At 42.9% G+C, this 13,904-nt stretch overlaps 1 protein-coding gene across 7 annotated transcripts in view; it reads right to left on the bottom strand.

Moving 5' to 3' along the window:
- LOC110378445 (proton channel OtopLc) overlaps nucleotides 1-13,904 on the bottom strand; it is a 79,505-nt gene that overhangs the window by 26,056 nt on the left and 39,545 nt on the right. For all 7 annotated transcript variants that reach the window (XM_064036490.1, XM_064036491.1, XM_021337700.3 and 4 more), the window contains one exon: nucleotides 1,290-1,544. In XM_064036490.1, the coding sequence (XP_063892560.1) occupies nucleotides 1,290-1,544 (255 nt within the window). The remainder of the gene's footprint in view (nucleotides 1-1,289; nucleotides 1,545-13,904) is intronic.

Here is a 13,904-nt window from a genome sequence, read left to right as displayed (position 1 = left end):
GGGTTACAGTTTTTCAATCCCCTGGGGCCTGTTCCATGTTCATTATGTACACAATTCCTACGTGCATATTTCTTTTTCGTTTTGCAGCCATTCTGCATTATAGGTATCGGGAACGCTTATAAATGTGCAATTGGGATTTTCTTTTAATCTTTTTCGGTAGCGCAACGTTCATTTTATATCATTCGTTATCAGAATTTGCTTTGGAAAATGCTGCATTTTCCCGATGCATTTTTCTTTTTAAAACATGCTTTTTCTCATCCAGCAGTTCCTTCAAGAACTTTTGACGTTTCTAAAACTTCGTAACCGGTAAAGGAAGATGCATTGCTTCCAAACAATTACTTCACAACTAAATAGTTCTTGTTACAGACAAGTTTCTCCAACAATTCCTGAGATAACCGTTCTTCATTATTTGAACTTGAAGTTTGAGGGCGATTCCTGCTTTTGAGTTTAAATTCTATCTCTAGTTTCGTGAATGGATTCAAAGTGATCTGGCACGATGTCTATTTGTATCAACTGGATACATAAAACGGATACAGTTCCGCCACGAATGAACAAACTTCTAGGAAGTGATATTCTAAATATGAACAAGCTTTTACACGTTTTCCGAGAAATGTTATACAGGAAATAGATCAAAGAAAACTAAACGAAACAGGTAAAGATACCTTCATTAGGATATTGAAACACCAGCAATGTTCCAAGCTCTAGTTTAGAAGGTTGGACATAAAATCACGTTATACGGAAATTACTTCGCGCAAAATTAATTAATGTAATAACTTATCAAGGCGGCATCTGCGACCCGATGAAGAGGCGCTGCCAACATAATTTTATTAGTAAATCATGTGAAATATATGCTGCATGTTCTCACCATAAATATGTCCTTTCAATTCTAAGGCGAGTTTATCAACACTGCCGCTGAAGGTAAGTAACTCGTAAATCAAAACGAAAATGGAATATAACACCACATTTTTCGAGAACGTGGCAAGGCACCATGGTTTTGTTAAGAGTTACGGGCAAATATTGCATTTACAATAAAAATTATAAGTTTAAAACAAAAAAGTAAATAAATATGATTTTTTAGCTGTTTCTTGTAGTTATCGATAAAATAATGCAGCATTCTAATGAAGAAAGTACCTAATCGAATGGCAAATCTCTTTGTAATAATAGTATAGAAGTGTCGATGCGTCTTTTTTGTACACACTTTCTTTATCAATTTCTTACTTTCAATATCTTTGAGTCTTTTTTGTTTGTGATTAGTAAGCGTACCGAAGAGTAAAGAATGGTTTTCTTACCTCATTGGAGATTCCAGGTGAACGCGATGTGAGGAGCAAGAGGGTGCTGGTTGCTGGTGAGACGGGTGCGGCGGCAGGGGCGGAGGGCTACTGTGCCGGCTTAGCGTCTCCGGGGACACCAGCGCAGCCCCCGCAGAGGCAGGACTCGGGAGTGGCGGAGCGCTGCCGCCAGATATCTCGGAGTCAGCCCCGCCGAATGTGGCGCGGGACACGTGAGAACCTCCCGACATGTTGTTGGCGGGGATTGAGTAGCAACTGTAACAATGTAAGAAAAAGACTTTTAAAACCACAGCATTTAGGAAATATTAATTATATTTAACAATTAAATATATTTATATTTGACACATATTTACATAAATAAACACCTAAAAATAACCTCATATACACACAGCTTAAAACTAATAAACAGCATCAAAAAATTGGTGTTTGAGCATTTTGGATGGCAATGTTTAATCGTTGTGCGAAATACATAGAGGCCAGCGTTTGGGTCCGGGGAAGTGTCAGCATATATGTAGTACCTAATAATACAAATTTGAATATGGGGGAAACTGATCCCAACATAGTTGGGAAAAGGCTAAGCAGATGATGATGAGTATGTGGGGGATTTGGAAACATACGAACAAGACTGCAAAGGGAAGACTTCCCTATATGTGGAGATTGATACAAGTTACGTTAACAATACCCGCTAGGAAAACGATTTTGTACGCATGAAACTTTGTTTGTGTGTCTAGGTACTCCACAATGTGCTTCCCCATGTATGAATTACTACGTCGCAGGTTTCCTTACAGATGCCTAGGTAGCTCGTTGATGTGTGTATTGGCACAGAGTCGGCCAGCCGGGCTTGCGACAACAATTTTTTTTTGGTATGGCATCTCGCAGTTCAGCCTAGGAGGCCGTGTACTGCTTAACCGGACTTTTCCCTGTGGATGCCTAGAATTTAAGGCCTCCAGCCAGGGGCGTAAAACAACTTATAAACTAAGCGACTGCGCTAAGGGTACCCCCTGTGGGGTCGGACCTCGGCTTAGGGCGTCGCTGGGGAGGCAGCAAAGGGACAGGCTGGATCATATGATCATTATTATTAAATGGGGAATTTAAAGCTACTGGCTCAGCTCGCGGGCTGGCTCGATGAGCAAGGGTCGGGAGGACAGAGAACGGGACGTCGCGGCGGACCTCGGCGGCGAGGTTTGTACGAACGCGGTTTGTGTTTGTATAGGGTGCTAGTGAGTTTACTACTCTCTTGGAGGACAGTTATCTCATCGTCAGGTTCTAGAAGGGCATGCCTAGGGCGGCGAATCCTACTGATGCGGGAGGGAGTGTAATTACTGGCTGACACGATAAGTGAGTTATCGTGTTTCTCAGCGCGTTCGAAGTACCGTATGGCGGCACGCTTCATATACTGGCGGATGGTAGGGATTTTAAGTCGACATGAAGAATCTCATTTCGAACATAATAGGGAGCTCCTGTGATTTTCCGTAAGGCACGGTTTTGAAGGGCTTGCATTCTGTGAAGGAGGCGATGGCTTGCCTGTGCGAACACAGGGCAAGCATACATCATGATGGGGCGTATGCACGATCCGTAGAGGCGTAACTTGGATTTAAGAGATAATTTGCTCTTTGAATTGAGCAAGAAGTGCAATCTGCCGTACACAAAGGCTGCTCTAGAGCGCACCTTACGTATGTGCTCGGCGAATGAGAGGCGCTGGTCTAAGATTACACCTAGATATTTGGCATGCTCCTTCCAAGGAATCGGCCTACCAAACATGGTGACTGACGGGGCGCGGGAGGAAGCCTACGGCGGGGCTCGAAAAGAGTATGGCCTGGCTTTTGTCGGGGTGGAGTTCGATTCTCCATAGCCTAGTCCAGACACCTAGGGTGTTGCAATAGGCTTGGAGATGTCTCACTATGGCGGCTGGGCTGAGGCCTGAGCAGTAGATTGCCGTGTCGTCGGCGAATAGGGCTAATTGCACATGCTTGTTCTTAGGAATATCGCTAGTGTATAGCGTGAAGAGGATGGGGGAGAGTACCGAGCCTTGTGGGACGCCAGCTTTTATAGGGTGGGCCGAAGAAAGAGTGCCGTCTATGCGATAGCGAAAGGTGCGATTCGACAAAAAGTCTCGTAAGATGACGACGAGACGGTCTGGGACACCGAGTTGGTAAAGCTTGTAAATCAAGCCTTTGTGCCAGACTTTGTCGAATGCCTTTGCTATATCGAAGAGAATCGTGCCGGTGAGTTGGCCACGTTGGAATCCGTGGCTCACACCTTCCACGATGCGGTGGACTTGTTGGACACAAGAGTGATGGGTTCGAAAACCAAACTGTTCTAATGGAATAAGACTCTTTGCTTCGACGTAATCTTTGAGACGCTTATAGATAAGTATCTCGTAGATCTTGCCGAACACATTGAGTAAACTGATAGGGCGATAGCTGGACGGGTCTGATTTTGGTTTACCGGGTTTGGGAATACCGATTACGGTTGCCTCTTTCCATGCCTGTGGGAACAGGTTATGGGTCATGGCGCAATTGAAGATCGCGGTCATGAGCATTACGAGGGAAGCGGGTAGGATTTTGAACACTTTATTGGTTATTCTATCTGGGCCCGGAGCTTTACGGGGTTTGAGACGTTTGATGATCTCTGCCACTTCGTCTGGAGTGACGGGAGGCAAGGGATCGTCGGGGTCTTCTTGCGGTGGTAGGGAGGATCTGCGCTCGACCTCGGCTTCGACCTTTAGTAGGTGAGCCGGGTCGACCGGTTGGGTACTAGGCGAGCATTGAGCCTCGAGGCTGTCGGCCAGACATTCCGCTTTTCATCGTCCTCGAAGGCGATGGAATTGTCGGGGCGTTTGATCGGCGGGGTGGAAGCTACTTCATCGGATTTGAGTTTCCTTTGAAGCTGCCAGAAGGCTTGATGAGTCGGCTCGAGTTCGCTCAGCGTCTTGTCCCAGCGCGTTTGACGCATCTCAGCAAGGCGTTCCTTTACAGCACGCTGTAAGTTACGCATGTGAGACTTGTTAGCGTCGCAGGAAAAGTACTGTAGGCACGGACAGCCGCGTTCTTCTCGGTCACCAGAGCACGCACGTCATCCGGGAGCTTGAAGCGATGAAAGCTCGTCGCTTCAACTCTTCGTGAACACTTGTCCACGGTGGATTGTACGTGCTCGGTGAACGAGCCGATCGCGCCCGTCATGTCAGCGACTGAGTTGATTTCATCGGGAATTGATTCTAACTGGGCGGAGGAGGATTTCAAGCTTTCGCTTAGCATTCTCCAGTCCGTGACAATCTGGGTGGGAGGAGGGCGATCCGGGTCGAGTGGGCCTGAGCGCGAGGCTAGTTCCACAAGAACCGGTCTGTGGTCGGAGGTGAGCTCGTGTAGTACCTCGATCGAATGTAAACGTAAGTTTACGTTCTTGAGGAGCGCTACATCGAGAACGTCGGGAAGGTGGTCGACTATATTAGGAAAGTGAGTGGGATGCATCGGAGCGATGACATCGAAGTTGAGGGATTCACACTGATTGAATAGCAACCTGCCTCTTGGAGAAGTAGTGTTGCTATTCCAGGCGGGATGTTTGGCGTTTAGATCGCCTGCTATTATTACAGAGTCGCTCAGGCCTAGTAAGGCTCTGAGATCGTTCGTGAAAAGGATCGGGTCGTAGGACTGAAAGGATGAGGACGTGGGAGGGCAGTAGGCCGATACGAGAGTGATCGACTGGTGCTGGGACATGGCTAGTCGACAGATCGAGGCTTCAATGCAGCTTAAGTCGGGGGGAGTGATCTCTACACAATGTAGCGATCTTTTATAATAGATAAGCGTGCCGCCTTTGTGGCGTGTGATCCTGTCATTTCTAATTAACTTATAGTTGGCTATATTAGGGCCGCGTACACGCGGCTTTAGGAAGGTCTCTTGTACGAGAAGAATGTCTATCTTATGGGATTGTAGGAAGGCGGAAATCTCGTCGCGTTGGCCGAGAATACCGTTGGCATTATAATAGCCAAGCCTAAGGGAATGGGGTTTAATTTTGGATGTATTATCCATTTCTATTTCCTAAAGTGAGGCAGGTTTTGAACTGCCTGGGCGACGTCTGAATACTCCTGCATAACGGAGTAGAGTTTGATAAGGTCGCCATTGCTGGCGACTATCTCCCTCGAAAGTTGTTGAGCTCTGTCGCTCGTAAATACACTGAACGTGCTCAGTATAACGTTCATAGAACTGAGCGCTGATACTGGGCTAGAAGAAGGCGCGATCGCTTGCGCTTGCGCGGGCTTGGCGGCTATAGGAGCCGCGGAGGGCGCGGAGGGCGCGGAGGGAAGGACGGGAGGGACGCGAGGTAAGCTCGCGGGCGCCGCGGTGGAATTATTCACCGGGGCGGGAGTTGGCTGGGGCTGAGTTGGCCTCGGGGTTGGAAAGGCTCTCTGATGGTTGAGAGGGTTCCATGGGGAGGGCCGTTGTGGGCTGAGACGCTCGGGAAGTTGAGCGGTAGGTAGCCTCGCTGATGGGCTTTCCCTTAGCTGGCGGGCGTTTGCACGCTTGGCCAGCTTGGGAGACGTTTTTGGGGCCTTTGGGCAGCCGCGGTAGTTGGCGGGATGGCCTGAGGCGCCGCAGAGTACACAGCTCGGAGGCTCGGTGCACAGAGTGCGGTCCTTGGGTCGCGGGCAGTCGGAGGTGCCGTGTTGGCCTAGGCATTTCACGCACCTAGGCTGGGCGAAACAGTTGCGCTGTGAGTGACCCCACAGTTGGCAACGGTGGCATTGGGATACAATGCCAGATCTATTTGGCTTCTCGATTGAGATGCCGGTTAAATTACACACCGATTTGATGTTAAAAATCGGGTGGATTTTGGAAGGACACGGCTCGCATACTACGAGCACCATGTCGAAGGCGTGGCCGCTGCGGGCGCGGTGCATCCTATGGACTTGCGTCGCAGGGATGTTTTGTGACTTAAGGTCACTTAAAATGTCATCCGAAGGGATTTCCTTCGGAATACGGGTAATGACGACCCGGAGAGGTTTTTCCTCAGGGAGGGAGTACGTATGGAACGAAATGTTCCTCGCTCTTAGCGCTTTAGTTATTTCCCTATAGTCGTCTGACGTAGGGAGGACGATTTTGATACCGTTGCCGGTATTGGAGGCCGATCTGTAGTTGATCTTACGATCAACACACAGCTTGGACACTTCGGTCCATTTCGCCTTGTCCTGTAAGTATACAGGCGGCGGAGGTTTGCTTTTAGGTGCGCTTTTGGGCTTAGCGGCACCTTGGGAGGAAGCGACCTGCGAGGTCGAGGGTGACGGGGCGGGGGATGCTGTAGACACAGCGGGCGGGCTAGGGAGAGGAGATGCGGCAAGGGCGATGGTCTTGCGCGCCTTGTCGTTGTTTTTGTTCTTTTTCCTCTTACCTCCCTGTACGACGGTGAAGTCTTCGTCGGAGGAAGAGGAGTCAGAGGGCTCGGAGGGTTGAGCATCCTCAGGGACAGGTGAGGCAGAGCGGGAGGACGAGGTGTCCATGCATTCGGCGTCGACGTTTGACGCAGGTGCACTCGCCTGAGTTATTTCCATTGTCTGTGAGACAATGGGATTAGAAACAATGGTCGAGTGCAGCTGGGCATCGACCATTGTATTGGGGATTACCGTTTCCGCTAATGCGGCGGTTTTCCCCGAAGAGACAATTATAGGCTCGACAATGGGGCGCGGCACAGCTGCGCCGGCCTCCTTTGTTGAGCCGTTATCTATAACACAATAGCGCTAGGCGCGGGTCCTTGATATCAAGGTTACTAATAATGTCGCCATATTTGGCGACGATGTCTTGGTCCTTGAGGAGGACCTCAAAGAAGAACTTAATTACTTCGGTAGTCATTTTCCCGTGAGGGAAGAGGGCTACCGAGCTAAAAGAGGTGGGGGCCTAATTATAAAAACCTAACAACCTATCTCCTATCTCCCCGGGTGGATGGGCCCGGGGATGTGTAACCCTCCCTGCTGGGTATAGGCAGGGAGGTGAGTACCTATTGGTGAGCCCTAAGCTTGTAAACCGTTCGCCAGTCTTATTGTGCGAACGGGCCCTAGCCAGTCTAGTGCGAAGGGTATAGAGATACCCAACCGACACCAGGTGTGTAGCTGTGAAAGCAAACCAGATGCAAGGCACGACTAGGAGATCCCCCAAGGCCGAAATCCGAGCTCCCGTCCAATTGACTGCCTTGCCCTGAAGGGGTTCGGCGGGTGTGATTGGGTCAACACCCTCTCGGCTTCGTTGTCACCGTATGGTTTCAACCGAGAACCACGAAACTGTGGCTTTTACCCAGAAGGGGTCAACTGAATTTACTTGACACAAACGTTTTAGAAACAGGATAATCGTCCGCCGCTTTGAAAAAAGCAGCTTTAGATTGATATATTTGTAGTCGGCAGAGCGACTACGGTGAGCGTTACGTCGGGCGTAACAAAGACAAAAGTCGTAAACGGGCGAGCGCAGAGCGACACGTCCGTACACGACGAGAGTCAGAAGTGGAGTCCTTGCGACAACAAGACCCCGGAGGCAGTTTAATTAGCAATGTACACCAGGTGTTGTTGTTCCCCGCAAGGAGTAGTTTGGTCAACGGTCTACCTCATTATTTCTTTAAAATTGAATCAGTTAAAAGTTCCTTGTCCCAATGTATTTTATGAGAATGCGGTTCTTAAAACCGCTTTTTAAATTATACATTCTTGATTTTATTGGTGTTTATTGGCTCCAAATATTACTTTTAATTAGTAATTTCAAATCTAATGCAGACAGTTCAAAATATTGATTAAAAGTCAAAGTCAAATAATTTTATTTCAAAAAGGCCTAATTTCCCTTTCGAACTAATTTACAAGTGTCTTTCATAACATTAAGTTTAAGATTGTGAATCAACTCTCAATCTTTTTCTTGTTCCTATTCCGTTTCTAAACGTGGTAACAATGCGCGCAGCTCACAGAACAGTTAATGTATGATAATATGCCAGTCTGAAGCTTAATGGTATTCCTTACGGCGGAGTCTTGCTTTTAGCTGTCTTAATGCACTAAACGTTGGCTAACTTAGATCTTTGTGCCAGCACTCAGCTAGACAGATGAAGTCTCGAATGATAAAAGGTTTCTTAGTATACACGGAATTAAATTACCGCCAAAATCTAGTGCGTAGTTTCCAGATCTTGTATGCAATAAATATTGTCGAGAAGACTACAATAATAAATAATTTAAGTTTGTCATGAATATGTAGATATATTTAATGCTTGCATATGAGCGTATTAACTTATCCCGAATATAAATAGGTATGCTTCTTATCACTTTTTTTTTTTTCAAATAATCGCATTCTAACTTTGTGTCAGCAACACAGATTCAATCTTCCAGTTTGCACTTCCTTTAAACGCGAACTTGTCTTGACCATAAAAGTTCGCTCTTCTTCTAAACAAAGACTAATGAGAAAAAACTTGTGTTCCACTACGTCACTGAACAATACAAACTATGTGGAAAACATTCGAAAACTTAAGTTATCCACTTCTTCGAGTTCTCTGTTTTAATTAAGGAAGCTCCTGTCTCATTTAATTAAAAGCTAACTTTTCGTCTAACTACCAAGAAAGTTTCTACAACTTACAAGTATAAGATATCTTGGGGATAATTTACTACATCGTTCTGTTTACACATGCACACGAAAAACGATCATAAAGAACACATACCATAGTATCAATAGCAGTTATTTATAGAAATACTAAAGCTCACATCTAAGACTATATGTCTCAAATTATGAAAATAATTCAATTATTACATTATAGTTTCAACTGATAACAGCACCACATTAGTGTTACAGTACCTATGTAAGTAGATAATGGATATGTAAAGTAGCTATTAGTGTAAATTTTGAACAACTCAGTACCTCGCGGTTATGTGCTCGTGTCAGCAAAATGGAGACATAATCCTCCAAATTCATCACCATTACGACACGTCGCCGCTCTATGTACTCTCAAATACGGGTACAGGAAAATCCGACAAAAATTGATAGCTCCCGCGGCTCAAATTTCATGAAGAATCATGCTGACTACGGAATTTAGAAGGATAACTTTACAAGGAGTTATCAAGAGTAGGTACGCGAAGATTCCTTCCCTAAGTGAATTATTAAACGCGAAAACGTTTGGGATAAGCACCTACAGTTGTCTCTGGCCGGAAAACGTTGGGGTCAATGAACTTTTGAGTACAGTTTTCTGTTTTCGTCTGGCGACATTTTGTAGTAAGTTTTTTTTATATAAAATCTCTACACTCTGAAATTGGCGTCTCTGCAGGTATTAGGTGGGATATCAGATTGGAACTGCAGACGTTTTCTTTCCGAACTTTTCAAATTAAATTCGATCTAAATCTCGATAAGCGTAGTTTTTGCCAGTTTAGTTTATTAATCCCCGTGCAAGTACAAACCCACCTACACTTCTAAAGTTCATATTTATTAACTCAACTTTACAATAAGTAGATACTTATATGAAACGCTGCTCTACAGATTGTTTTTTCTAGACATCGTTAAAATACTGTCAGTGTAGCACTTTCATTTTGTATAGAAAATGCATATTTCACGTTGCAACTGTATTAAGCAATAATGGTACATAATATTCACAAATGGACGTTCTGCAAACGTGCCGAGAATCCGATAACGTGAGCGAATACGGGTGAACTTTATAGTTTATGAAGTTCCAAAGCACTTGTATGGAATCTCAATTTCTTCAGACTTCCTATTGGAAGTTCCGAAGGCACTTTCTTGGCATATGAATATATCTTACTGTGCAGTTGAATTGAATTAAAGCCGTTATGGCATTTTATAGTTCCTGTATTTGCTCGGAACTTAATAAAGATATCCAGGTACCTACCTATGAAGAATATCAGGTACGTTTTGTTCCGTACTCAGTCATATTATTTTTAGACTTCTTCTAATTTCAGCTCTACTGTTCTTACAATCTTTCGGCTCTTTTTATAATTATCATCCGATTGTCGACTTAGCTTTAAACCCTCCATAACCTTAAAGTATGAGCTTGTCTTGATCAATATTTCCTGCCATTATATTTTTTACTAAAAATTTTCCACGTTCAATGAAATGGAAATGATAGAATAATAGAAATGGAAATAGGACAATCCACACAGCGACATCGAATATGTAAACGGATTAAATAATTCCAAGAATCGTTCGTTCCTGTACCGAAAGTGCCACAAATCGAATCACCGCCGGTCGCCGGCTGGAGATGGGCGCCAGTCGCACATTTCCGCATCCAATATGGCCGCTTTCGATTTCCTGTCCCGTCTCCCGCGTAAATGGTTTACCTCGGATTACATACAGCGTTTATTTTAATCAAACCAATGTTCGCCTCTTGTGGATCACGAGATTATACCTGCATCCATCTGGTCTGTACGCCGTACGCTTCAAATGTGAATGTGACGTATGTAAATCAAAATAAATTGCTTGTGCATCAAATATATGATACCATCTGGATTTTGCGTGAATGCCACGGATAACGATATTTCAGAGATTCTTTTGTTTGTATTGTAATGGCGCTCGACTAAAAGCTCCGTGTTTGAGTTATTTTGTTGGATCCCAATTTATTTACCAACATTTAAAAATAGCTCTGTATCCGTGTTCCGATACCGCCTATTGTGTGTATTTTGATTTATGCTTACAAATAGAGGATTTCAATCGGCACGAATTTTGTCGAGCTATAATGTCATTGGAATAAAACAATGAACGTAGGTAAATAATATTGATAAACCAGAAAATCAATTATCAACTTTTACAACTTACTTGTATCACGCTCTTTTAATCCTATTAAAAATAAATAACGAAAGACAGACAAACTCTTCAGTATTAACCTCAGATACCTCATCAATCAAACTATGACACGGAACAAATTCGGCTCACATTACCTGACATCCATAATACTCCAGTTTCTATCACAATATTAATATCAATGATGTAAGACATGATTTAATGTGTTTTGCTCACCTTGAGGCAGAGCTGGAGGGTTAAGACAACGAAAGTGATTTTTATATGATGTAAACAAAAGAATGTCGTCGTCATGTAAAGGTGTGTGTGTATTTGCTCTTGGGAGTGCGTATATCATACGTAAGTACTTATATATAAAATCATACAAAAAAAAAACATATAGGTAAAATCTTACGAAAAAGGGTTGCAAAAATGTGTAAAATATGGTACAGCGAAAATATTTTAATCGTTCCTTAATAAATAAAATAGAAATAAAGACATTTTTGATGAGGGTGTCTATTTACTTCGTGTTTGCACACAGTGCGGGCAGCACCGCAGAATAGAGCTAGTCAATGGCCAGCTCTAGTTTTATATTTATTTAAATTAAAATCGTAATCAAGATCACATATCATGTCTGGTAAATGTGTCGTAATTATCACGTCCATAATAAACAGTGCCGTAAATTCAAATTCAATCTAAGTTCAAAACAAGCCGATGATCGTATTTTACATTATTATATTGGAGCAAGACAACCAGCGGAGAACGGATCCCATTAACACTGGAATATTAATGGTAGATGGACGATAGAAACTACTGGTTAACTCCACTTGAGAGCATAAAAAACGGACCCAAAGCGACAATATTGATGGTGAAACTATGAATCTTATTGAACCTATCAGCAGCAACCTAGCAGCTGTTTGATTTGGTTGAGATAAGTAGTTTATCCTAGATTATATTTCCAGAGTTTTTACCACGATATTTCTCAGTAGTCGTCTGAAGTTTATCGCAATAAACAACTTAAAAACCTTGATCCAGACATATTTGAAAAAGTGTTCCAAATAACTGTATTTTTACTCGTTTTACCAATTACATATACTACAATTTCAGAGAATGTTTATTTATCTAGTTTTCATTCCTAAAAGTCCCTCATTCTCTGCTCTCCAGTGTACGACGTCAAACTAATTTCAGAATCTCAACGGAACCATTACATAGTCTGGTGTCTCAGCATCTCGAATCCTCCTTCCGACTCGATTCCGTATCGATTTCTAATACAATAAAATTCAAGAGGTCTTATTAAACTGAAATCGGATTTGGGCGCTTTCAAAACGCCAGAGTTCTGGGTAATCAGCGATTATTGTTTGACGTTTAAGATTTCTGTGTTAATAAAATTCTGGTTTGCAAATCTTAGTTTCAAGATCATAATAAAGCATACAAATATCAGTGGGTCGTCATAATTTATCCTTTTATCAGTCACATTTACTTAGTCCGATTATACATTCAGATAAAATATGGAACAACTGTGATAGCAGTTTAATTTGTTAAGCAATGCTTATATGGAAGTCTATATGGAATCTTACCAGCATCAATGGACCAACTTGACACTGTATATACCTATGATAATAGTAGTAGATGTGATATAATAGCAGATGATGTGTAGATAGTAGATGCGTAGACAAAACGGTATTGATACTACAAGAAACTTCAGAACAAGACAGAACTCCTGCAAAATAATTAATTAGTTTTCACCTCGCCCAAAGAAACACAATAACAAGAGTTAAAATTGCCTCCGTATTTTATTAAATGTCTTACAAATACACTTTATTGTACTTATCTATTAAACCATTAATCTACAAAGGAAACAACAACAATAACAATGATTAATCGCGTATTAGAAACTCCTAAGTTCTAACCATAAATGGGACCGAACAATGCTATCTAAAATCTCGCCCAACTTTCAGCACCGCTACAAATACTATTAGATACTAGATGTGTACACTCTGTATACTAACACCTTCCAATTCCAAGCCATTTAAACGGCCACTATCAAAACAATGAATTCTATACCTTATCGGTATAGAATTTTGGTCTAATTTTGAGTGGTAACCTCGAGGTGTTTATGACCTGTGAAATTGTTAGCAGGATCGTAGTATACGTTCCCTTTCGTTGGCAAGTTGCCGACTGCCCGGTGATCAATGAACGTCTGTACAACCAGACTACTTTCACGCTGAACGTATTTTGAATTTGGAACGCTTTTTCCTTTTTAAAGGTTAACGTAATCCGGCCAGTTTCATTAAGTAGATTGTTTACAGAAGGCCGTCCATGAGTCAGAATATAAAAGAGTTCTGAGTTGAATTTTTAAACAATATCTAATAAGGGCTGAGTGGTGTTTAGATTTGTTTACAAAAGCGAAGCGGAGTGCTTATAGACGATCTGCTGGAATTCTATCCTTGGTTAATCGAGTGTTTTTAATCTGGTTTATCTGCAGTTTTAAACACTTTCATTTATTCTAATAGAAAATTGTTTTCATTCAATGAAAAAGTTAAAAAAGTCGCAATGCACAATATTTGCATGAAACACTACATTTAAAATTTAAAATCCCGACGACTATAAAATATTCGGAGCACAATAAATAAACCGAAAACTCTCAAAACTCGACAAATCCCACAACAGAATTCAGCGTCCATTCGAAATAAATAAAAAAAATATATCCGTAAAATCCTGAATAAATTGTTGGCAACATGAGTACGTCTGTTCATATGCACAGAATAGAAAAATAAAAAATCCCGTCGCGCGACACCGAGAGAGCATTTCACACATTTTTCCGCGTTTTTCTATTTCCACACAACCCTGTCTTGTTTGTACCGAAGACAGTACAAAGAATGTGTTT

This window comes from Helicoverpa armigera, chromosome 10 (assembly GCF_030705265.1).
Source record: "Helicoverpa armigera isolate CAAS_96S chromosome 10, ASM3070526v1, whole genome shotgun sequence".
Lineage (NCBI taxonomy): Eukaryota > Metazoa > Arthropoda > Insecta > Lepidoptera > Noctuidae > Helicoverpa > Helicoverpa armigera.
Note: the sequence above shows the minus strand (reverse complement) of the source record. Positions and strands in the feature narration are given on the sequence as shown.